A 26,742-nucleotide genomic window follows, 5' to 3' on the forward strand; every position below is an offset into this window, starting at 1 on the left:
TTGTGAGCCAAAATAAGTCCCTTTACATCACTATGCAAATGAAGCTTATGTAAATGACCCTGCTCTTACTGTGTAAGGAAAATACAGGAAGAGAAGGAAGCCCTAAGGTCCATCACAACTACAACTACTTAATGTTAACCTTAGAATTACATTTTAATATCCCACTGTAGTCACTTTTGGTTAAATTCTTGTGAAAAATCTAAGCTGATTTTTTTTCCTTATTTAAAATATTTCTTCCTTTTTTTTTTTTTTTTTTTTTTTTTTAGCTTTTGCAAAATTTTTGAGTAGGTCTGTAAATAGATCAATCTCCTCAGCGTTTCTTTATTCGTGTTTTATCAGCTGCTGGGCACATGGACTGGAAGGACTTTTAAGATGAAAGTTTCTTCGTGTTTTCCAAAAATACAGAAGTAAAGTTAGAGTATTTCTCAGAAGCCAATGCTCCATTCTTTTTTGCCCCTATTAGTCACAGTTTGACACCCACTTCAGTGGGTGAATGCGAGGCGTGAGTTAGGGGCCCTACATTCTAAATCACTTTTGCTCTGTCTCCGGAAAAGTAAGATTTCTGTGCTGGAGAAGGTTGAAATGGGTCTAATTGGGGAGCTGAAGTTAAGGCCCCATTATTGGACTTTAATAGGTTTGAAAGTTCTCAGGACACCACTAATTATCCCACTAATATTTCTGCATCCGTGGTATTCATTTAGGCAACAGAGGGGAATAGTTACCAAGGCCATTAGAAAAATTAGCGTCGCACCTATTTCCTGCATGATTGAGGCAATTATTTGGGGTTTGTCTCTTAATGTTGGGCACCTGTACACATTAAAAATTCCAGATGAGGTCTCAGAGATGGGTACGTGGTTGCCTGTGTCTGAGTTTTCATTTTAAATTGTAATTAGAGCAAGTAGAATTATAAAATCCAAGTCTGGCTTCTTTCCAAGCAGCTCTAAGCACACCGTCCCTCTTTTCACCAAGAGAAAACAGAAAAGGGGGTCAATCTAGCTATCTGTCTCCTCCGTTGCTCTTGGGGACCATGTTGTGAACCTCGTAGAACCTTTTTACACAAATAAACTGGTAAAGTAACATATTAACTCCGTGGGGAAATAGGATTCATTCCGATGAGTCAGTTTTAGTTTTTAAGCATTCACTGAAACAAGATTTTTAGCTCTTTTCTTGTTATGACCTAAGAAATGATGGAATGGGGTTTATAGCTTTTATTTATGTATTCATGTCTTTCTGAAACAAAATAGGTATGAATTTCCTCCAATTTTAAGAAAGTGGTCCCTTTCGTATTTGTAACAATTCATATCTTTAAAAATATTTACCCATATTGAGAATTTATGGTAATGGTTTATTTTCTCTATTTCTAAGATATGTTTTGTCTTCAACCACTCTTCCCATTCCTTATACAGCTTTTAAATGCCATTAATTTGCTGGGCCTAGTGGTACATGCCTTGAATCCCAGCATTTAGGAAGGCAGAGGCAGAAGGATCTCTATGAGTTTAGATCAGCGACTTCTGGGACAGCCAGACCTAGATAGTAAGACTGCCTCAATTAATTGATTAATTAAAATTTATATTTGTTTCACAATCTGAGTCTACTTATTCAAATATTCAAAGACTTCCTGGTTATGGATTTGACTTTTCCTTTGTCTCAACATCCTCATGATATTTGTTTCTTCTTTGAGATTCATTTTACTTGAAATTTTAATCTCTCTTGAACCATTAGTTTCTAGAATTACATGAGGCATATTTTGAAGTGAGATTTTTGAAAAAGGATTGCTCCGTCAGGGCTCTACGCCATGCCTCAGTGAACATTGTTGCTCTCAGATTCCCAGATTTTTGATTTCCCATCAATTCAGGCAGAGTCGAGGACCACATGACCTTACAATTTCTGTTGTCTTCTCTTGCCTTGGGCAAAGTGCTAGTGTCTGAATAGAGACTGCAACCACACATGAGAGGATACATCTGATGATGGAATCTCGGGGAGCATTTGACGCCCTGCCGTCCATGTGAGGGTGTAAGTCGGGCAACGCTCGCTTCAGTTTCATGGGGGGCGGGGGGCAGATGCATAGATTTCTGCTTTCTGGGAAGGGAGTCACATTAAACTCCCTTTCATGAGCATGCCTTGTCACCTGCTCTCCCAGCCACTCAGAAAAGGGGAGGATGATGCGAGGGAAGAGGAGGGCATCTAAGCAGAAACCACCGTGAACATTAAAGTTCCTGCATTCTTAGCCAGACTCGTTGGCACACAGCTAGAATCATAGCGCTTGAGGCTGGGCCACAAGAACGGCGAGCCCAACAACTTCCTGGAGTACCTAATGAGACACCATAGAGACAAACAAAGCCTGAGTAAAGTAAAACATTAAGTAAATGTTAGGATCCACGTGTTGTATTTCTGTTTTTACTCGTCCATTCTGGCATTTATACCTAAGGGATTTACACACAAGGTGAGTTCTTTCTCCTGGGCCCGGGTCATTAGCAATTTAGGTTTCAGCAGAGAGTACCCCCAGCTCCTAGATAACAGTCTTTGTACTATGTCTTTCCATGGCAGAAGTAGATAAAGGGTTACTGGGAACCTCCTATGAAGCTCTACCATCATGCACCCACGACCACCCAGAGGCCAGCTCTCACACACCACACTGCACCCACCACCACCCAGAGGCCAGCTCTCACACACCACACTGCACCCATCACCACCCAGAGGCCAGCTCTCACACACCACACTGCACCCACCACCACCCAGAGGCCAGCTCTCACACACCACACTGCACCCACCACCACCCAGAGGCCAGCTCTCACACACCACACTGCACCCATCACCACCCAGAGGCCAGCTCTCACACACCACACTGCACCCACCTCCATCCAGAGGCCAGCTCTCACACACCACACTGCACCCATCACCACCCAGAGGCCAGCTCTCACACACTACACTGCACCCATCACCACCCAGAGGCCAGCTCTCACACACCACACTGCAGGAGTATTTTTCAGCATACCAGCTTTGAAAGAAGCACGTGCACCTAGTTTCTGGCACGTGGGCCTGTTGTTTTCTTTCCATCACCTTATTGCATCTAGGAAAAATTCTTAGAATGGTTTATTCTTCATCTTCTGTTCTCTGTAGTGCATTTTTCATCCCTGGGATTCTGACATGTTGGATTTCGTGGACCCTTAAGAGTGAGACCCTTAGGTCTTTCTGTGCTACCATCCACCTCCATGAGTATCGTTTCCTGATCAGTCTTGCCTCCTTCATTCACCAGCAAAATAACAAAGGGCTGATAATGAGACTGTGTGTGTGAGGTGACACACAGCACTGGAAACTGAGTGATGGGCAGGTGTTAGCTGACAGTGAAGTGTGCACCAGTGCTATGCACACATCAGCCCTGTATGAGCACGGACCAGTCCATCCTAGCCTAAGCTCCTTTAAAGCCTGGCTTTACAACTGTCGCTCTCGTCGGACAGGCATGGCTCTGGCTGTGTTTCAAGGATGAGGTGGGGGTTAAGGATTCTAGAAAGGGATGGTAAAGAACTGAACCATGAAAACAGGTGAAATGGCACCGTTAACATCAGAGTAAAAGCTTTGTTTTGTCTAAACGGGAAAGGCAAATGTGTTGTTATAGTTTAAAGTGACAGGCAGATGATAGCATGTTTTATGTGAGGAGAGCTGGGTGAGGCTCTGATCGCTGTGGATGAGCCTTCAATAGGAGAGGCGGGTCAGCTGCGACACTAAGATTTTAAGAGCTGACACAGATTCTAAGAGATGGCCCAGGTAAAATTATTTTACTTCTAAGATAAACAGCTGAGGAATGTCACACTTGATATCCTGAAACGTCATGTAAATTGGAATGTGCCCATCCCTAGAGGACACTGAAGGAGCCACACATGAACAAGCAGGCTAACTCACTGATGTTGAGACAAGTCCCTGTTTACAGAAAAGGTTTTATAATTGGAGCAAAAGCACAGTTTGGAGCTCAGGTTGTGAGCTTATGGGCGCGCTGGTCTTCCTGATTGTTTGAATTCTCCGTCTTCTGTGGTCAGTCATAAAGTATGAATTTACCGATTCAACTGGCCCAAGGGACAAAGACAAGATAACGAAGCATGGCTTCGACAGAAGAGCAGAAGTGGACGGGAACTCCAGACCTAACAGCCCAAGGGGGAGGGCACACGTGAAAATCCACTGACATCAGAGGCTTCTGATGTGATGAGTGCACTGTGGTCAGAAATGTGCGTGTTAACGTTCATCTTCCTGAGGCAGAGCATTTCCCCAGGGCCAATGCCTCTGCGAGATTCAGCACTAAAGCAACTATCAGGCAGTTCCAGGAGTACCGCCAGCCTAAGAACAGGGGATGAATTGCCAAGTGTGCCATCTACATGAAACCTGCACTTTAAAAGAAAGAGTAAGTTGAAGAGGAAAACAGAGAACTAGATGCCAATGTCCTTGTGTTCAGTAATAAGAGAACAATGTTTTCTCTACATAGCGTGAAGAAGAAGGTTTGCAAGACTCAGTCCAAATGGGATCTGAAAAATGATAGAGGAAAACTAGAAGATTTAAATGGAATCAAAGATGATTATGAAAACCAAGGGCATGTGCCCTGACCTCGATAAGAAAGAAATTACTAATATATTGCTTTCTTAAGGGAGTTATCATTTTATGTCTCTAAGATGATAAGTCTATTTTAATCGAGTTCTTGAGTGTTTACATCACTATATTCATTAGTAATGACATATTATAGAAAATCAAAACCTTGCTGTTGGAATATGAATTTAACAGTGCTAATAGTTAGACTCTCTAATGCTCATGCTGTTCTTTGTCATTAGGTGTAATGACATAAACATAATTTTCAGCACATCACAATCATGTAATATAGCAGATATATATTATAAATATACATATTTACAACATTTGTTGGACATAATTCAGCTCGCTGATGAATAAGAAATACAAGTTTTGAAGGAGGCACTTATTGAAGTCCCCCTCCATACAAAACAAAATATGAGAGTAAGCCAAAAAAAATCCATTTAAAAGCATTGAAAGCAGGAAGCAGGGAGTTATGACACCCTTGACACTGAGGTGTTCACTGCCTTTGCACACCTTACCCCAGACTTCCAAAGTGTGCTCCGGGTTCTGTGGCCAGTGCTTTGGATGTGAGGTAGCATGTATTTAAACATGTCATATTCTCTCCTACTTTATGAAAGCATTTGGCTCCTGTCTGTGTGAGACTGTAGGACACATAACTGCAAGCTATCTTGGCTTACGTCCCTCAAAGAAGCTATGATCCTAAACTGAAGTTGAGCGTGCTGTGTGTGTTGTTCCCAAGTTCATTGGCCACTGGAATGTTCCATTTTCATTCTGTAGTCAACCGGCTTTCAATTCTACGTACTTGAGTGGGGAAAGGGAGAGAGCTCCCAGAATTCACATGCTCCGAGTAGCTGTTCTGTGACCAGCCCCAGGAGTGAGATCCGTAAGACATATTGTTGCTGAGTGATGCTCCCTTAAAGAGGAAATGAATGTGGCTGTCACTCACTATATAGCACACGGCAACAGAGCATCAGAGCATCAAATATCTAGTAAACCTGAATTTTTTTCAAATTGTACTTCATTTTTACTATTTTTTTCTTGGCCATAATATGAAAAATTCTAGAATGGTATTTCTGAGTTTTATTCTAAATGATGATTTGCTTCAGAAAAGAAAAAGCTTACTGAAAAAAAAGCACGTCAGTCATTTATTATGAGATATGACTGTGTTATGGTTTTCCTAAGGTAGTAAATTAGGAAACAAGACAGATGTTTTGAAATGAGAAGTTAGTCAATAGAAACCATGTTTGTTAACTTAACGTGCCAAGCAACTGCTATGACTGTCTTTCCTATGTAAATATCACCGTGGCCAGGTGGTGGTGGCTCACACTTTAATCCCCGCACTTGGGAGGCAGAGCCAGGTGGATCTCCATGAGTTCAAGGCCAGCCTGGATTACAGAGGGAGTTCCAGGAAAGCCAGAGCTATTACACAGAGAAACTCTGTCTCGAAAAACCAAAAATAAATAAATAAATAAATAAATAAATAAATAAGCAAACAGAAAAACAAACATCGCCGTGTTGTTAGCATTTATCGTAAAGTTAGACAGGGTTGAGCTTTACAACACAAGACATGGTGTAATAGTTGAGTCACAATATAGAACCTGTGCTGACTGTATCAATATAAACTTTGAGAATAAGCAAACCTAAGCAATAATACAGCCAAGCCAGTGGTTTCCCTGCTGAGAGTGAGGCATGGGTGTAAACTGATGCCTGTGGTGCCATCCATGAGGATACTGGGGAGTTTTGATTTTTAATATACATATTGGCCTCATAGATACACTTAGGGTATGACTATTTTATTTCTTTTTTATTTTATTAATTTATTCAGATTACAACTAAATTGTTATCCCATCACTTGTATCCTCCCGTTCCTCCCTCCCTCCCTCCCACTTTCACCCTATTCCCCTTCCCTAGGTCTAAGACTGAGGGGGACCTCCTCCCCCACCATATGGTCATAGGTTATCAGGTCTCATCTTGGTAGCCTGCTTATTCTTTCTTTGAGTGCCATCAGGCCTCCCCACCAAGGAGAGGTGGTCAAATATGAGGCATTTCAAAGTTTACGTTAACAATAAGTTATTTCCTTAAAGAGAAATTGTAATGCTAACCGAAAGCTAAAAATTGAACGCATCGAATCTTTTTTTGTGTATGTCTGAGTGTGCCATGTTGTGTGCATGTTTTTACATAGGTATGCACGGTTTCATGTGTGAGTGCACATGTGCACCAGGAGAGCAGGGCGGCAAGAGCATGAGGCAGCTGGGCACAGTACATGTGCAGTCAAGAGGCAGACAGATGGATTCTGGGGTCCACATGGCCTCTTCCACTTTGGCATTTTGTTCAGTTTGAGACACTAGTCTAGAACTGCCAACATTTATGGGGAGACCTCTGTCAAATGTCGCCCCTGGAAATGCCTCCACTGTGACACCCACACATGTGTCTCCTAGGTAGTTTGGTTTCTTGTTTTGTTTTGTTTGTTTTCTTATAATGTACATTTAGTTTTGAGGAGGTCTTTTGGGCTTTTTGGTTTCGTTCTTGGCTTTTTGGTGGGGCTCCTTTCCCCCTCCCTCCCCAACAGGGTTTCTCTGGGTCGTCTTGGCAATCATGGACTCCCTTGGTAGACCAGGCAGGCCTAGAACTCACAGAGAACCACCTGTCTCTGTACCACCACCACCCTCCCCGCCCAGTGCTGGGATTAAAGGCATGCATGCGCCATCACGTGTGGCACATTCAGTTTTGTTTTCTTTTCTTTATTTAAAATTTTTTATATAAATTTATTTACTTTACATCCCATTCGTAGCCACCCTCAGCTCCTCCCAGTTCCACTCTTTCTCCTCCTTCCCCCTCCCTTCCTCTTCCTCCCTAGGCCCCTCCCCTAGTCCTCAGAGAGAGGAGCCCTTCTCCCCTACCAACTGACCCCAGCCTACCAAGTCGCATCAGGGCTGCCTGCATCCTCTTCCTCTGTGGCCTGGTAAGGCACTCCTCCAGGGGAAAGTGATCAAGGAAAAGACAAGTGTCCATGGCAATGACAGCCCCCATTCCCCGTACTAGGGGACCCATATCGAGGCTGAGCTGCCCACTGGCTACCTGCATCTGAGGAGGAGGCCCAGGTCCTCTCCACGCATGGTCCTTCGTGCATCAGTCTCCTCAGTCCCCATTGGGCCCACATTTGTTGGTTCTGTTGGTCTCCTTGTGAAGCTCCTGTCCCTTCCAGATCCTTCTATCCTCCCACTCTGCCCTCTGTCCGAAGTCTGGCTGTGAGACTCAGCTCCTGCTTCCATCCCCTGCTGGGTAGAATCTTTCAGAGGAGCTCTGTGGTCCAGAGTTCAATTCCCAGCCATCCTCAATCATTCTAAATCCAGTCGGGTTGGCGATCAAAATTAACCATGACAGCAACTTAGAGTACTCGTAATTATTTTTAAATCTTGAATTGAAATGTCTAAGTTATTTAGTATATGACAATTTCCATGTTGTGTAGATGGGGCTGTCCTGAAATGCTTTAAATGTTTGGAATGTGTATAAAGCTTGAAGCCAAGTCAAGTTTATACTATACCTTACTGTGTCTATGCTATTACTTACTACTGCCGCTGTTTACATGTCAACAGTATCACTCTGTAATTCACTTGGATGGAGTTAGGATTCGGCTTCTTTGGCCACCTCAGCCTCATTTCAGATTCTCAGTGGTTGTATGTGGCTGATATCTGCTGTGGCCCAGAACATGCCACGATGATCCCTACCGGCATCCGGAACATTCTATTAGGCACCACTAATCTATACCATTAGAACAGTAGCTTCCTAAGCAGCGTGATTCTTGCTATTAAATTACTTTGGTAGAGCTCTTAGAACTTTAATGTGAATTAAAAATGTTTAACGTACCATGTTTTAAGTTAAATGCTGATAAAAAGTATGAATAACTGTGTAATGGAAAAGAGTGCTGAAAGCAGAAATAGGAATGCTATATATCCTGAATAATTTACATATAGCCTGGTAGTAGATATTATATAGACATCTGATTCTCTTGTCCACAATTTTTAATATGTATCCTGTATTAAATATATTTTATGGACTTATCCGCTACCCAAAACAAAAGCCCACGTTAGTATTAGAAAAACAGTATGAGTCGTAACGCTCTTTCACAAAGTGTGTCGATTGCCTGCATTCGGTCGTTCCTCATCCTCTTGCATTTAGCCTTTCTTGCTGTATATTCAGTATTGAAAGTGGAAAACTTAATGTGAAGTTTTACAGCTTCCATTCCAAATACCTGTTCTACCTATATAAAAGTTAATTGAGTTGTGTACACTTTGGTCTTTAATTTGGATATATTATGTATTTACTTATTATTTTCAAGGTTTTTTTTTAATAAGAAAGCTTATGTTTTTAAGACGCTTTTTATTTTAAGTGTATGAGATCTTTGTCTGCATGCAGGTCCATGCACTACTTGCATGCCTAGTGTCTACAGAGGCCATAAGAGAGCATCAGGTCCCTGGAAACTGGAGTTCTAGATGGTTCTGAGTTATCGGGTGGGTGCTGGGAACCTGACCTAGGTCCTCTGGAAGAGCAGCCAGTGCTCTTCAATGCAGAGAGCATCTGCAGCCCCCACCCTTTCTTTTCTTGGCCGTTCACTTTGAAGCAATTCTGAAACTGGCATCCTAAAAATTTCCCCTTACATAGAAGCCATGGGACCCATGTAATTATATTCTGCTTGTAGCCATTTTTAAGAAGAAATGGAAAAATCTGAGTTGTTATTTCTTTTTTTAAACATAAATGATAAGAAATTTAAGCCTGCACACCATAACTTCCTGTCACCAGGAACCGAGCTTACTCAGGAAGATCAGAGAAGACAGAGCTAGCATCTACCTAGCATCGTCTGGCTAGAATATTACCTCGTTGGCATTTACTCATATGTCCATAAGTGTACTTGTTAAAACTATAACATCTGACTTATTTTAATTTGATATGCCATTGCACAGCACTTTATATGTCCCACCTGTTATACTACATGCTAGGTCAAAAATTTGATTTTTGTTTGTTTAGATTTTCTTTTTTTTTTTTCTGTTTTGTTTTGTTTTTGTTTTTGTTTTGTTTTTTGTTTGTTTTTTGGAGGGAAAGACCATATGGGGTTGAGTAGATAGAGAAGCAGGAAGGACTTTGTAGGAGTTGGGGGAAAGGAAAACATAACCAAAATACATTCATTAAAACTTTTACAGACAAAATCTATAATTATACCAAAAAAAAAAAACCCCAAAAAAACAAAAAACAAAACAAAACAAAAACCAACAACAACAACCAAAAAAAAAAACCCTTCCTATTATGATGGGTGGATCTGGGCCCAGGGGTCCTGCTCTAACTATGGCACCAGTTAAGGACAATACGTGCAGTAAACTTCGAACCCATACCCAGATCTAGCCAATGGACAAGATATTCTCCACAGTTGAGTGGAGAGTGGGGACTGACTTTCACAAACTCTGGTGCCCCATATTTGACCATGTCCCCTGGAGGGGGAGGCCTGATGGCACTCAGAGGAAGGATAGCAGGCTACCAAGAAGAGACTCGATACCCTATGAGCATATACAGGGGGAGGAGGTCCCGCTCAGTCACAGTCACAGGGGAGGGGAATAAGGGGAAAATGGGGGGGGGGGGCGGAGAGAATGGGAAGATACAAAGGATGAGATAACAATTGAGATGTAATATGAATAAATTAATAAAATTTTTAAAAACTTCCTGACAAATCTGGAAAAAAAAAAAAAAAACACCTCACAGCCACGTGATGACCTTCAAGTAACCAGTAGATGCCACCATGCCCAGCATTTGGATCCATAGCCTAAATTTGAACTTGTCCTGACAGATACATAAAATTTGACTGATTGGCTCCTTATCTGTTGTAATCTGTTGTAACAACCATTCTGGAGCCAGTATTATTCCAACAAAAACTATGTGATATAAAGATGTTTCCTCTGCATATGCATAATGATATTCAAAGAAATGGAATCATGGGAGAAATGTTCTGCGCTATTACCCAAGCAGCCTTGGAAGCGGGAGTAAGCCTTCCAGTAGCAAGCGTTTTCTTCTTTCTGACTGGTGACGTAACATCTGTTTTTCTCTTCTGTTTTGTTTTTCCCTTCCTAGGCCACAGACAGGGACACAGGAAACTATAGCGCCATGGCCTACAGGCTCATCATACCACCGATTAAAGAGGGCAAAGAGGGATTCGTGGTGGAAGCATACACAGGGCTCATCAAGACAGCCATGCTCTTCCACAACATGAGGCGGTCCTACTTCAAGTTTCAAGTGATCGCCACTGATGACTACGGGAAGGGGTTGAGCGGCAAAGCTGACGTACTGGTAAGTGCGTGAGTGAGGGACGTGTGACACTAGCGTGTGAGTGTTTCAGCTATTAGCACCTTTAATATTACTTTGAAATAGACTCACTATAACATAAATGTCATTAAATTTCCATCAGAGTATTTGGCCTTTGTAATTAAAACAAAAACCAAAAAAAAAAAAAAAAAATAGAAAAACGTGTTGTAGCAACTTATATTCCAATACACATGACTTTCTTGGTATGGCAGCATTTCCAATGATGGTAGAAATGATGCTTTGCCCAGTTATGTGTGTCTATATAGAACAGTGTCCCTTTCTTTTTATTCTCTCAGGCTGAGTACAGCTTCGCGGGTGGATCATCCCAAGGGCAATTGGATTCTCGCTTTAACTAAAACATCTAACCTCAAAGTGCGCACCTCTTTTAACTTGGACGTGGATGTTGTTTGGATTTCTCTCTGATAAAACTAATAGCAATTATATGTAGGATGATTGTTGGACATTTGTCATATCAAGAACGAGTCAAGTAAAACCCGTATATCCCCTATAGATCCTAGCAAGTTGGGTATCTTGTTCAGTTTTCTTCTAGTTAACTTTTATCTACCTGTAGGCGCCAGGATAACGTGTGTTTTTCCCCTTAGAGGGTGGAGAACCTGCACCACCATAATTATTATGTGTTGACAGTGCCCTCCTTCAAAACAGAAAGCTGCACTGCAGTAAAAACAAGTCAGTATTAGCCAAGAACCCTTTACATATATGATATAATTGGTGCCATGGATTTTTGATTGAATGTAGGCCTGTAAACCTTATATAAGATAATATAGGGATTTTTTTTTCCCTTTAAAATATGTACATTGTGGAGCTTAAAGAATAAACAATAAGATCATGGTGCTAAGTGTAAATAGGATATTACAAAATAAACACAAGCAAATATAACCATTATGGATAATATGAATAGGATTAAATAGTGAAATGAGAGTGAAGTTCATGCTTTTTAGATTGAAATCCTAAGTAATTGTATAGAGATTATAAAACCATATGTACTTACTTATATTTGGACACATGTTAAATATTTATATACTTATGAAGAAACAAATTCCTTTCAAAGAAATCATAATGATATATATATATATGTATGTGTGTGTATATATATATATTTCTGCTACAAGCAAATGACATCAGGGAAGTCATTTCCAAAACATGCATTTTGTAGTACTGCACACAATCCTTTTAGTTAGGAGAAAGGCCAAACAGAGTGCATCTACAGAGGGTGTGAGGATGGCAAATGCCAGGACCATGGCAGGTAGATGAAGCCAGAGCTGAGTGAGTCACCCGTAGTTATGCACTCGCTCTACAGAGCATGAGAGGGAGCTTGGATGACGAGCGGGGCTAATGGTGTTACGACAGTGGTTTGTGTAAGACACGGAGGCCACGTGAAGCCCCTTGGAACTGTGTGCTGAGGCAGTAGACAGTCATTGACGATGATCAGTAAGAGTAGAAGGTAAGGATCTTTACGCTAGGATAAGGCATCTTTAGGCCACTTCTTACTGTTGCTTTCTCAGCGGAGGGGTTTGCTTCATAGAGATTCTTTGCTGATTTTTGTTGGGCGCATTCTTTACGCTGCGCTACCCACTGGCAATGCACTCTTCGTGCTACCATGTGGCAGTCTCTTCCATTTCTTATAAAGTTACTTTTCCAGTGTTCCACATTCACACTTCCTTGAGCTCCTTCCCTTAAGGATGCTCCTGGTCCATCATTTGAAGCCTTAGTCGCCTTTAAAGCTCCATCTCCAACCTCCCGGCCTTAATCACACTACCTAACGCATCCGGACAACTTCAGCACTCTTGTTCCCAGCAAGACATTCAATCCAACTGACTCAACTTCTTCCCTCTCCTATGTTCTCTTGTGAAAACCCCACACGATCTCCACGCTTCATTACCAAAAAATGTGGTGCCTTATCGATTAAAATAAATGGCCCATGATATAAAAGTAACTTCCTGCCCTCATGTGTTCCTTAGTCATGATACCTACGGAAACAAAGCCGGTGGGTTTAGTTCATTAACCCGCAGGCCCATTAAGGCTGAAAAGTCCCGTATTGTCAGTCTGCATGTTGGGAAGCTGGAGAAGGTGACAAAATACTCCAGTCTAAGAAAACCTAAATATCAGGACTATGAGGGCTAGCAAGGCAGCACTGGGCCCTAAGAACGTCACAGGGGCAAGTGTCAGTGTGCAGAATCAAAGCATCTGGCATCTTAGTCTATAAATACCCGCCTACTACTTGGGAAGGAAGAACCAGAGTGATGTAAATTGTCTGTATATTACCTGGGTTGCCAAGCAACTCCACAGGAAGCTCATGGTGAGGGAAGGTTGACTGCACTCTGTTCGTGTGCCCTCCCCCCCCCCCCCAGTCTCGCTTAGATAAGCACTCACAACCATTCTCCAGCCGGCTGAATGGTCCGATCAATACCCAACCGCAACAGCATTCTCTATGCTGTGCTCCCCTGAAAAAGCCACAGAACTCTGACTCTCCCTCTACTAGATCAATGCTCACGCTGACACTGAGATAATGCGCACGAATGTATTCTTGCTTTCGCTTCAATTAAATGATCTCACATGTCTAGTAGCTTCAGGCAGTAGAGGAATGTTAAGTCAGAACCTGGCTGCTCTGGCAAGAGATCACATCCAAAGGCCTTCTAGGTCGGTGTGACCTGATGAATACAAACACGCCTTTAATCCAGGAAACAGAGGGGAACAGATCCGAGTTCCAGGCCAGCCTGGTATAGAGCACGTGTCAGGTAAAGAAGAACGTAAGTCCTGGCGTGGTGGTGCAGGCCTTTAATCCCAAATGAAGGTAAAAGTTAGTTTGTAGAAGGGAAGTTCCTATGTTTGGAAGGGATGTCTAATTAACTGGTAGAAAAAGTGACAAATCAGAGAAGCTACAAATCAGGGAATAGACTTAAAGGGGTAGTGCAGAGAGGGCGAGGAGGCAGTTTTACTGGGAGAGTTTTACAGAGAAGTTGAAGGGAGAAGGAGCCAGCAGATTAGAGTGGGTTGCTGGAGTTAGTTTGAGGCCAAGAAGGGCAATTCAGGGGCACAGAGAGACGCCTGTTGGAGTAAGATAACTGGAAAAGGAGTTTGAGCCATAGCAGTTGAATTGGATGAGCCAGCTATGAGCTCAGAAAGAACGGGGAAGGGTGAGCTCATTAAACAGTAAGTCACAGAGGCTGAAAACACTCTAGGCCTAGCTTAGATTGTACAGAGGCTAAAAGCTTCCAGAACCTAGGCCTAGGTTAGCAGACGGAGGCAGTAAGCCTCCGAGACAACAACTGAATCAGGTGAATAAAAATTCTTTTTACATCAGACCACCCTTGGATTCTAGTGGACACAGCACAGGCATGAATAAAACCCTCCCGTGATGTAAGACCGGGGTTTATTGCTGTGTTAGTTTTGTTTCTTGGTCGCTGTCCTGCAATGCAAAGAGCCCCCCCCCCCCCCGTCTCCTCCACAGTCCTTACATCCCTCTGAGTGTGCCATGTGGCCCCCTTAACCTGCAAACCAGGCTGGGAAATCTCTCCCTGCTGTGCTCCCCAGAAGGAAAACAGAAACGTCTAGGTGGACAGCCACCAGAGGATGTGCATGATTGCCAAGTGTGCATTTCACTCTCTTTCTTACATAAAGCAGAGACTTACCGATTCGACGTGGCATCTGAATCTCAACAGTCAGTGCCACGTGCTGTCATTCCGTCAAGCCCAGGCAGAGTGCTTTGTTTTCTGCTTCCTGCTGTGCAGGGTTGGAAAGAAGTAACACAGACAATAAACCCTCCTCTGAAGAGGCCAAGAAAGACAGATCGACAGCAGTCATTACTCCATACCGTTCCTCAAATTCTTCTGAATCCTTATAACATAGTTTCCCAATCTTGGGTTAAGACTTCCTTGATTAGGTGCTATTTTTACCCCAGGTAAGAAGGCACCAGTTTGACTGTCCTCTGTTCTCTCAGTGGCTTTCCTCTACTTATTCACTCATTTTCCTCTACTCATTAATTCATTTTTTCTTCTATTCGTTCATCCATTGATTCCTTTTCCCCACTACTCATTCATTGATTCCTTTGGCCCTTGTTCACTCTAACCTAAGACTTGTGAAACGTGCCCAGGTTTTTAGCCTTTTCAGTCTGAGGTCTGCCTGAATTTTTTTGGACCTGCCATGAAATTCATGCATATATAAAGTCAATAATTACTGGGAGGGTATTGAGACGGCGTCTTATTCTGAATCCCGGGGGATTCTATCATCACCACATCCTCATTTCAGCATCCCCTTTTCAAAGTGCTTGTAAGGAATTATTTCCTCCCCAACTCCCCAAGGATAGCTCTTAACTCTGAGGTAGACCTCAGCCACAGGAGAGGAAGGGGCTGCAGCCTCCAGAGCCTGGGATCTGATTCCTGTACTTCTGAGGCAAGACTCTGATTGGGAGAGTCTATACCGGGAAGCACCAAATGAGAGAGATGGAGAGACCGGGTTGATGCAAAAGCAAGAGGCTTTATAGTTTCAGCGTACTGGGGTCCACCTGCACACAGGAGTCAGGCGACCCCGGATAGAAGAATCTTAGGGTTTTTATATTCTTAGGCTGGGCAGATTTTGGTCACAGTTCCTGGAAGGGAGGGATAGGTGAGGCTGTAGAAACCTCATAGTTCCTTAGTCAGGTTGGGTGGAGACTGAGTCTCCGCGGAAGTTGTTTTATCTCAGCTAATCCCTCCCGGTGGAGTTTCTGGAAACTGCTAGCAGGTCTAGTTAATGGCAGTGCGTGGTCATTCCTGGAACGCAGGAAGAAGTGAGGTCACCTGGAGACAAGTTTCTCATACAGAACCTGGTATTAAATGCAGAATATAAAATTACATATAGGATATGGCATTAATTCTGCCCCTACACCTGTCGCAGCTTCCTTTCTTCCAGCTGCAGGGGCTGACTGGAATCCTGCCTGATCTTCTCTAGCCCAGTGTTAAGATAAAGGGAAGAAGGGGGCTGGAGGGATGGATGGCTCAGTGGTTAAGAGCACCGACTATGCTTCCAGAGGACCCGGGTTCAATCCCCAGCACCCTCACAACTGTCTGTGACTCGTACATGTGACATGACCTCATAGCAGGCAAAACACCGATACACATTGAATAAAAGTTTTTAAAAAATAAAATAAAGGGAAGAAAAAGGAGAGGGAAAGGGCAAGAAGGAAGGAGTCGAAGATAGAAGGACGAAAGGAGGGTGAGAAAAGAGAAGAGAGTGGACAGGGAGGAAGAAGGAGACGGTGTGGAGAGGGAAGGGAGGCAGGAGGGAAGAAAGAAAAGAGGGAAAGGGAGAGGGAAGGGGGATGCAAGCTTTAGATTCATACTTCTAGGGATTTTCCCCCATGTATTTTTACTGATTAAAAACTCAAAAACACAAAATGATTCTGTACATGTATGTCCAGCTACCTGTAACAAATGAGGAGCAGAGAGTTGAAGTGGCCAGTGCCCACGGCCTGCCTGTTGATGTATCAAACAGATCCTTAATATAGACTTTGAGACGCTATATTAGCCTCACCCAATATTTGGGCTCACACTGAATTCAAATAGGCTTCTGGTGAGTTGTGAACACTATCTGTAACATCTTGGACTCATTTCCTTGGAAACCTAAATGACACAGCAGGTCTAGACTTGGTTTTCCTACTTCGCCACGCTTGGGGAAGCGAGCAGAAGCTGCCCCTTTCACGGGAGGGTGTAACCTCAGATTGCAGACTTCTACGGCTCCCTGCCAGCTGTTCTTTTGTCTGCCTTTGTTACTTACATTTCCTATCTGATTCCAGAGGTTCTGTAGCCCCATCTATTAGTAACTGCATTTAGAGAACTTGGAGCCAAAATAAAAATTATATGGCATCATGGGTGTATTTGCTACCATAAATTATGCTGAGATGTGTGGTGCTAGCTATAAGCAACCTAGAGCGTCCAACTTAGGGTTCTGGTGTGCACGCACGCACTAACGCTGCCACAATAGTATGTGGATATGTGAAGGGTTGTTCAAGGTTTGACTTAACATTCGTGTATAAGTATTTGGCAACAGTACAGGACATACACTATGTAACAACACAGCCCTCACTTAAACAGGATTGATTATTAAACTATAGCTGTGGTGGGCTGGAGAAATGGTTGATAGCACTGACTGCTCTTCCAGAGGACCTGTGTTCAATTCCCAGCCCCCACATGGCAGCTCACAACTGTCTGTAACTCCTGTTCCAGGGGATCCGACACCCTCATTCAAACACACACGCAGGTAAAACACCAATGTACATAAAAATATTTTTTAAAGAGTCTAAAAAAATAGTTATGGCACATCCTTTGATCTCTGCCCTAATAAGGGTTACTATTGCTGTAATGAAACACTGTGATCAAAAGCAAATTGATGAGTAAAGGATGTATGTGGCTTGTATGTATTGAATCACTCTCTATTGAGAGAACCCAAGGGAGGAACTCAAGGTCTGTAGGAACCTGGCAGCAGGAGCTGATGCACAGACTGTGTAGGGACACTGCTTATTGGCTTGCTCCTTATGGTTTGTTCAGCCTGCTTTCTTATGGAACCCAGGGCCACCATCCCAGTGACGGCAGCACCCACAATGGGCTGGGCCCTCCCACACCGATTACTAAATTTATAAATTACTAAATTAAGAAAATGCCCTACACGCTTGCCTGCAGACCAATTTAATGAAGGCATTTCCTCAGTTGAGGTTCCCTCCTCTGATGTGGCTCTAGCTGTGTCAAGCTGACATAAAGCTAGCCATCGAAACCACTCACCATATATTCCAGATGTTTTATGGTTTTCTTGCTTAAATTGGAATCATGTTAATAACTACTTGTGATAACTAAGGATAAAGTTGAAACCTGTAGGGTTCTGAAGAAAAGAAAAATAGAATGTAGTCAGCATGGAATTGCTACTTTTATTTTATATGATAACAGAAGGAATTCACTGAACACTAAATGAATACAACATATCCAACAACTGTTGTTAAAATAGCTCATTTTAGTTTCACTATAGATTTGTGTGCAAGTGTCTACATAAATTAGAGTTGGCAGAGTAAACATTGAAGCCTGTGAATTTAGACATTCTTACCTGTTTTACCTTAGAGTGTCAACTGCAATGAATAGGTTATCTTAAGATTTTAAAATTCTAATCAGTGTATTTTTATTATACTGGTGTGTTTCTATTCTAGTGGGTGTTTCCTACTAATGAAACCAAGTACAACAAAAATTTTACCCATATTGTCACTCTCTTAGTCACTGTACTATTGTTGTAAAGACACACCATGGCCAGGGCAACTATTCTAAGAGAAAATATTTCATTGGGGCTGGCTTACAGTTTCGGAGGTTTACCCAGTTATCTTCATGGTGGAAAGCAGGGTAGCATGCAGGCAGACACTGGAGGAGTAGCTGAGAGCTACATTCTGATTCACAGGGAGAGAGAGAGAGAGAGAGAGAGAGAGAGGGAGAGAGAGCGCCAGAGGGGGGTCGGGGGGAGGGGAGGGAAAGGGGGAGAGGGAGAGAGGGAGGGAGAGAGAGAGGAAGAAAGGGAGAGGAGAGAAGAGGAGAGGAGAGGAGAGGAGAGGAGAGGGAGAGAGAATGAATCTGGGGCCTAGCACGAGCTTTTGAAAGCTCAAAGCCCACCCACCGTGACACACTTCCTCAACAAGACCACACCTCCTAACCCTTGCAATCCTTCAAACAGTCCCACTCCCCGGTGACGGAGCATTTAAGTTATGACCTTACTCAAAGACAAAATAATGAAATCTACTTAGCATCTAATTTCTAGATCCACAACATTCTCTGCCATTCTCAGCAGGGGGTTATTCAGAATGCCAATGAGAAAGTATGTAACTTTTCAAAAGACTATCTCTCAGTGAGTTAAAAACAAGAAACTACCAATTCTCTGGATAATAGGGAACAGATGATATTAATGTTTAAAATAGAGATTTCCATAATTAGGACTTAAATCCACTCTGTGTTCACTTTTCAGGTTTCAGTGGTCAATCAACTGGATATGCAGGTCATTGTCTCCAATGTGCCCCCTACGTTAGTGGAGAAGAAGATCGAAGATCTTACAGAGTAAAGTATTTTGTGTCTTTATAGATTTATAGCCATATAACTATAATCTTAGCTTGACTGAGCCATTTAAATTATTGCAATCGTCAGATGAAGTGAAGTTTAGAAAACACTTTGTTCGTGCTAACTTGGCTCACTCTTTTCTCAAGCTGTAGAGTTTCACTGGAAGCAGGCAAAGGTTCTGAAAGTAGCTTCAAGGGATACAATGGGCATTAGATGAGGATAGCCCAGGGTTCAAAATGCTTTGGTGCTGCTTCGACAAGACTTCAGAGTGCAGCATGAGCAATTCTCAGACACGTGATTTGAGTATGTGCCTTGGAATGGCCATCCGTGGTCATCCAAGAGATTTAGTATTGCAGCATCATGGATAGGACCCCAAAAATATTATTTCTCAAAATGGTATGTCCACTGATACGGCTCATGCTTTTTAAAGTCATTATTGATTAACCATTTGGTGGCATGTTCTCCATTGTTCCATGATGTCAGAGAGAGATTCAAAGTCAATGATCTGATTTAATCCCACACTGAAGGGATCATAAGTGATAACTGCCAATCATTGAATGCTAACATACACTTTGCACCTGCTTTAATCCCCTGGAGTACAGAAGAAATAGCTTTTAGAGCAGGCATAAGTGGAGTCCCTTCTGCTTGTGCTGTGGGTAATGTCCCACCATTGCCAAATGTTCAGGCTCCTTTGTCAGAAACTGTTCTTCTGTAGAATATTAAAGATTTCATTACAAGGCCACCATGGAATTTGACACATGTATGTCCTGGCCCCTCTATTCAAATTTTTATTTCACGTCAGGACTGTGAAAACAGACGTGGGAAATTCACTGATGTTCCACTTCCTACATGGCCACACTGAATCAACCTCCTCTTTCTGGTTTCTACATTTTTGTTTGCTTACTTGCTTGACTGCTTGCTTGTTTTTCGAGACAAGTTTTTTGTTTTGTTTTGTTTTTTTGTTTGTTTGTTTGTTTTTTGTTTTTCTGTGCAGCCTTGGCTGTCCTGGACTCACTTTGTAGACCAGGGTGGCCTCGAACTCACAGAGATCTGCCTGCCTTTGACTCTCAGAGGGCTGGGATTACAGGCGTGTGCCACCACGCGTAGCTTATCAGTTTATGTTCTCTGCTTCCTTACCATTAGTCAGATGATAACATCCTCTGTCGTGTTTGGCTTAAATATAATTGTCATTATTTATCTCTTTTTATTATTTGTGATGGAGTCTGTCTCTGTACCTTAGGCTGGCCTTGACCTCTTGGTGCCTCTGATTAGGAAGCAGTATGTGCCCCATACCCGGATTGCTATTATTTATTAACTATCTCCTCTTTAATATTCTGGTCCTATCAAGAGTGATCAAACTACAGTTGTCCTTTTAGCCTGGTGCTACTTTCTACATGTTTGCATTCAGCATGTGACGTTTGTGTTTTCTGTTGGATTCAGGAGGATCAGTGTCAACTCTTGCAGTAAAGATGGTGCTCTCTATGAAAAATAACCCTAGTTCTAAATGCACAGACAAAATCTTCAGATAATTAAATAGTTTATGATTCAAAAGTCGAGCACTAGATGAAATGCAGTAAGCCTGGCTTGCACATGCCATGTTCCCTTCTGTACTGTGTAGAGATTACTTCAGATTTAGTTCTTTTTAATATTTGGTGCCACATAAATGTCCCATGGGGCAGGGATCATCACTCACCGTGGATGGAATGGAAGATTTTGTTTACCTCTGCACTTTGTGTACAGTTAAACCCCATCAAAATAATCCCTGTTTCTTAGCTACTCTTATTTCAATATAAACACATGTTCTCTCGTAATACCAATTGAAAAAAGATGACCGCCTCTTAATATGTTTTTTTTTCAAAGCGTTCTCTAATGCTCTTGTCATTCATCAACTTCTCCTTAGATTATAATCTAACGAATGCATTAATGTGGGTTAGTGCCATCCTCACTCCCGTTTTATAGGACACATTTGATGCATTTTATTGACTGGACATTTAACCCAAATGCAATCATTGTGCTCTCCCCTTTATGTTGAAACTAAGTGTATTAAACTGAAAGTAATGAGACAGAGGTATAGTCCTATAAGCATTTGTAAGATTTAAAGGCATAAGCAAGCCTGATGGCATGAATGAGAAACTCTGAGATCCTGTGATATGCCTATTCTTGCAAAGGAAACTACAGCATTAAGGCTTTTTTTTACTTGAAACAGTCTTTCCCAGTATCGGTTTTAACAGTTCTTGATAAGGGCTAATCAGGCTTGCATGACTGATGTTGAGAGACCTAAATCATGTAAGGTGATAAAAATCAAGAACACCCAATGACTGGTTATCGTTCTGTGTAAATTCAGCCTGGTAGACAAAGTCAACGGCTTCTGACAGAGAGCGCCCAGGCTTCTGTACTGTGTTTTAAGAGAACAAAGCTTTGCGACGGAGAGCAGTGTATTATTTCAGGTGTATATGTTTGAATACTGTTAGAGCATCGTGGTCTCTGGCAGCGTGTGTAATACTTGAAGCTGCTCTTTCTCATCTTCAATAGTGGAATGAAGACATCTGGTTAACCCTGAAAAAAAAATTATGTATTCTTTGACAAAGTAGATGAATATGTGCCTGGTTTCCCTTTGTTGTTATTTTGTTAAACGCATATACACACACACACAGACACACCCCACAATTTTACCATTATCACCATTTTTTAAAAAATTATTAAGTAGACTTACATTATTGGCGAACATATGCCATAACTTTTTCAACTCATAGAAAATATTCTACATGCATCAAGTAACAGCTGTTCCCTACCTTCATCCTCTGGTCCTGGTACCCACATCCTGCTCCTAGCAGTGTGACATTGACCTTCTTACTCATGCTATATGTAGAGCAGGACCATCATGCATTTCACCTTTTATGACTGACTTGTTTCATTTGGCCTAACATCATCCAGATTCATCTTTTTGACACATGAGCATATCGACTGTACTGTGTTTCTACTATTTGGGTGTTTTGGGAGTTTTGTTGTTGTGTTTAGTTTTTGTTTTGTTTTGTTCTTTTTAAGTGAAAGCAATTTGTCCCATGTCATGGGCACCCTTTATAATTTTCTGGCTTCTACCTTTCCTTACTCCACACATATATTAAAATTGATAAGCTAAGATCCACATCTATGGGAGAACATGTGGCTTTTGTCTTTCAGGGCCCAAATTATCGCATACATTTTCCTGTAAATTATTCCACTGTACTTTTGGCTAAAGAAGATTCTATTAACTGTATGTACTGCATTTTTCAATGTCTAGCCAATAGTTGATAGTTGATTCCATTGCCTTGGCATTGTGTATAGAAAGCCATAGTCATGGGTGAGCATGTGTCTCTGCAGTAAATACCTAGGAGTAGAGTACCTGGACTGTGTGGCAGTTGTGTTTTCAGCCTGTCGAGAAATCCCCACAGTGATACCCACAATGGCTTTCCCACATCCCACCCGCCAACAGTGAATCCAGATTCTTCTTTATCCACACGCAGGCCAACATTTGTTATCACTTTTTTTTTCTTGATGATAGCCACCGTGATGGTGGCAAAGTATTATCTCAGAGTATTGATGGCACGCATTTCCCTGACAGCTAACAATGCTGGACACTTGCAAAACATTTACTGGCCATTCAAATTTTCGCTTTCAGACAGTCTGTTCAGCTCCTCGGCCTACTTTTTGTTTAGGTTGTTTGTTTTCCTGGTGTTTAGGTTTTTGAGTTCTTTTTATAACCTGGATACTAATCCTCTATGAGATATATCACTGGTAAAGCTTTGGTCTCTAGTCTCCCTCTCCCCTTTATTAACCATTTCCTTTCCTATACAGATGCTCTCAGTTCTCCCTTGTCTTATTTGTCATTATGACTGGTTTTTTTTCCTTTATTAATTTATTCTTGTTACATCTCAATGGTTATCCCATCCCTTGTATCCTCCCATTCTTCCCTCCCTCCCATTTTCCCCTTATTCCCCTCCCCTATGACTGTTCCTGAGGGGGATTACCTCCCCCTGTATATGCTCATGGGGGGGAGACCTGGTGGCACTCAGAGGAAGGACAGCAGGTTACCAAGAAGAGACTTGATACCCTATGACTGGTTTTTATGAGCCTCTGGAATCTCATTTAGGAAGTCTTTTCCTGTGCCTGTAGCTTGACATGTTTTCCCCTCCTTTTTTCTCCAGCACTTTTAGGGTTCCATTATGTTGCCGGTTTTAATCCATTTAGAGTTTATCTTAGCGCAAGGTGAGAATCAAAGATCTGCTTTCAATATTTTATCTATGGACATCCAATATGCTCAGTACTATTTGTTCATTTTCCATTTTCCAGTGAGTGTTCTTTAAATCTTTGTTTTTAAAAAAAAAAACAGGTGATTGTATCTGCGTGGGTTTCTGTCTGACTCTTTGTTTTCTTCCATTGATCTACATGCCTGCTTCTGTGCCAGTACCATCCAGTTGTTTTTATCACCGTGTCTTTTCAATGTAACTCAAAGTCAGGGGTAGAAATACCTCTCCAGCATTATGCTGTCTGCTCAGGGGTGCTTTGGCCTTCTAAAGACTTGTGCACTTCTAAATGACTTTCAAGATTTTTCTGTTTCTAGCTGTGGAAAAGATTTTGAAGGTTCAGTTGAAATTACACTGTAGATAGTGCATTTGTGTGATGCCTGTTTTCCCATTTTTTTTTCCTTCGATTCCAAGAGCATGAAAGATCTTCCTATTGTCTAGTGTCTTCTGCAATTTCTCTCTCGAGTGTTTTAAAGTTTCCTTATGGAAGTCATCTGCTTCCTTGGTTAAGTTTAGCCCAGGGCATCTTATTTTGCGTGACGTAATTTCGAACAGCACTGCTTCCCTGGCTTCTTCCTCGGTTTCTCTGTTGTTGCTAAATAAGAAAGCTACAGATTTTTGTACATTGATTTTAATGTGCTACCACTTTGCTGAAGGTTATTATTAGTTCTAAAAGGCTTCAGGTGGAGTCCCTGAGGCTTCTTACAGAGAGAATCATATCATTTGCATATGATAATGTTCTGACTTCCTACTTTCCAATTTTTATCTCCATTTTGGTGTTCTTGAGTTTTTGGTGTTTGCTGTTATAGTGAATAAAATCAACAGTGGACACTTTTGTGTTATTCGTGTCTTTAATGGATTAAAGTGCTTGCCTCATCACGGTCCTCTCTGTGTCTTTATCTTCTCTCAGCTGTGATGTGAGCAGCTTTCCTCGTCCATGTATGACCTTCTACCATAATACGTATACCTTGATCCAGACAAAAAAAGCAGAAAGTGGCTGGCTGTGAACTGAAACCATCATGCAAAGTCAAATATTTTTCTCTTTAAGTCGATCCTCCCAGGTGTTTTGTCATAGCGATGAAAGCACAACATTCTTGGTAAATATTTTTTTTTGTTCCAACACAAAAGGAACTTACTTGCTACTATTTCTGAATTATTAGGCTTTTGCTTTACCTTAGCAAGTAAGGAGTAACAGAAATCCATTCCATTTGCAAGAATATTGACTCCTTTAAAACTCGTAGTTTATTTTTTTAAAAAGTCATATTTCTTTCCTGGATTGAAAAGGGTTGAAAATTAATGCATAATTACCCTTAGAAATGATTTTACATCAATCATTATGTGCAGGAAATATTATCTTCTAAAACAAGTGCATATATGTTTGTGTGTGTGCATGTGCATATATACATATATATGAATATTTTGTATTAAAGTATATCCTATTGCAAAATTTTAATTAGTAATTACTGAGAGTCCTTAAATCTTCAACTAACAACACAAGGGAAGGAAGGAAACAAGGGAGGCCTTTTCTCTGATTTTTTGTGGGTTTGTTTTTAACTTGGTAAAATCAATGAATTTATTGGGGTTACTCACAGAATATCTCTGTTACTTTATGTCACATTTGGCATAAATTCTTAGTTATATGAATGAATAACATTATATCATACTATCATAATATGAATAAATTACTTACATTGATTATTCATGCATCCAAATGGCTCCCTTTCATTGTAATTGGATTATTATCTTTAACCTGAATAAGGACTTGAATAAGGGCAAGTTCTTTTACTATTTTATAATATTTTTACTTCAAAAAATCTGTTCTTCCGTTTTTATAAGCAGAAGAAACACTAACTAAATGATTTACAAGTGGATTTTGATTTTTTCTTTATTATTTTATTTAAGAATGATTTTGATGCCACATATGTTGTTAGTCATATTCTTCTCTCCTAGGCCACATTCTCTCAGATATTTCCCACCTCCATGAGCACCCATGTTCTTTCTTTCTCTCCTGGATTGAAAAAAAATTGAAAATAAATGTCTAATTGTATTTCAAAACCATTTTGCATCAACTATCATGTGCAGGAAGTGTAATATCTTCTCTGAGATCTAAAACAAGGTCACACACATGTATCTAGTTTGTGTTGAAGTATCCTGGGGCATAATTTTAATCAGTGACAGTTCTTAAACCAACAAATTGAGGGGGGGGGAGTGAAAAATCAAAACAGACAAACCATAAACAATTAATTTTTACTTTAATGTTTAAAGATCCCTCTGGATAGCTCTGTGTAAATATCCCTGTAGGGCAGCCTGTTTGTTTCCATTGCTTCTTCTAAGACTTGGCTCTTGCTTTAGTGTCCACGCACCCGTCCTTCATCCATTGTCTCTACTCTGAATGCTCATAGTCAAAGCTATTTTAGTTTCTCTTGGGAGAAAATGCATTGCATTTAAATAGATGTGATGTAGAACATGAAACACATATCTGTGCTATCTTCCTATGCTTCTTTAACAATATAACAATAATAAATTGAAACAACGTTCAAAGGTTAGCTAGTATGTTTAGGTTGTATATTTTCCAGGAATCATTATTTTATGTGAGTGTGTGTATATGCACACATGTGCATGTGTGCGCCACAGGCAGACACCCATGTTTATGGATGCATATACCCATGTGCATACACACTGAGGCCAGAGGACAATGGCAGTCCTGCCCTCTTGACCCCATGTTATTTTTTTGTGAGGCTCTCTGTTTTGGCTAGTCTAGATAGCCAGGGAGCTCCTTAGATTCGCCAGTGTCTAGTCCCATGATGCAGAGGTCACTGGCACATGTGACATTCCTGACATTTACAAGAGTTCTGGGGATTTGAACTTGGGTCCTCTTGCTTTCAAGATAAACATCTGTATCTACCGAGCACTCTCCCTAGCCACCAGAATCAACAAACCACTAAAACAATGGTAGACTGCCCTATTCTGGCTGCCTATTTAACTAGATTTTTATTTAAAACTACCTTGAAAATTAAGGGAAATAAAGATATGGAATAGCCAACCTTAAATATCACCGACCTGTTTTATTCTCCCCAGATATAAGATTATTCAGTTCCAGCAGTAGCACCAAGTCCATTTGCACCGAAAACTAAGTAGAATGCAGCAGTTGCACTATGAAGGTGTGCATAGCGCTACCCACTATTCTGTCAGGAAGCTGCACGGTTAACTTTTCAGAGATGGACTAGCGCCATGACCTCTTTGAAGTACCTTACTTTTCCTCTCCATAGATACCAAGTGAATAATTAAGCATTATGATATTTTATGCTCTGAAAACCAGAAATTTTATCAAATAGAACAGTTTACTATTTCATACACCTACCCAAGTCAGGGTACACAATCAGTAAGCCTTACTCCAGACTGCACTCTGAGGAGCAGCCATTGAGTCTGTATTCTGAGCATGCGCAGGGTTCTACTCT

At 41.4% G+C, this 26,742-nt stretch overlaps 1 protein-coding gene across 1 annotated transcript in view; it reads left to right on the top strand.

The window, feature by feature from the left end:
- The window catches only part of PCDH15 (protocadherin related 15), a gene marked incomplete at its 3' end in the record, with an annotated part of 1,334,501 nt that overhangs the window by 1,265,395 nt on the left and 42,364 nt on the right, over positions 1-26,742 (top strand). The window contains exons 30-31 of the mRNA XM_084754693.1: positions 10,693-10,908; positions 18,913-19,001. Coding sequence (XP_084610819.1) covers positions 10,693-10,908; positions 18,913-19,001 — 305 coding nt within the window. The remainder of the gene's footprint in view (positions 1-10,692; positions 10,909-18,912; positions 19,002-26,742) is intronic.

Source organism: Acomys minous (assembly GCF_964271855.1).
Source record: "Acomys minous genome assembly, chromosome: 13".
Lineage (NCBI taxonomy): Eukaryota > Metazoa > Chordata > Mammalia > Rodentia > Muridae > Acomys > Acomys minous.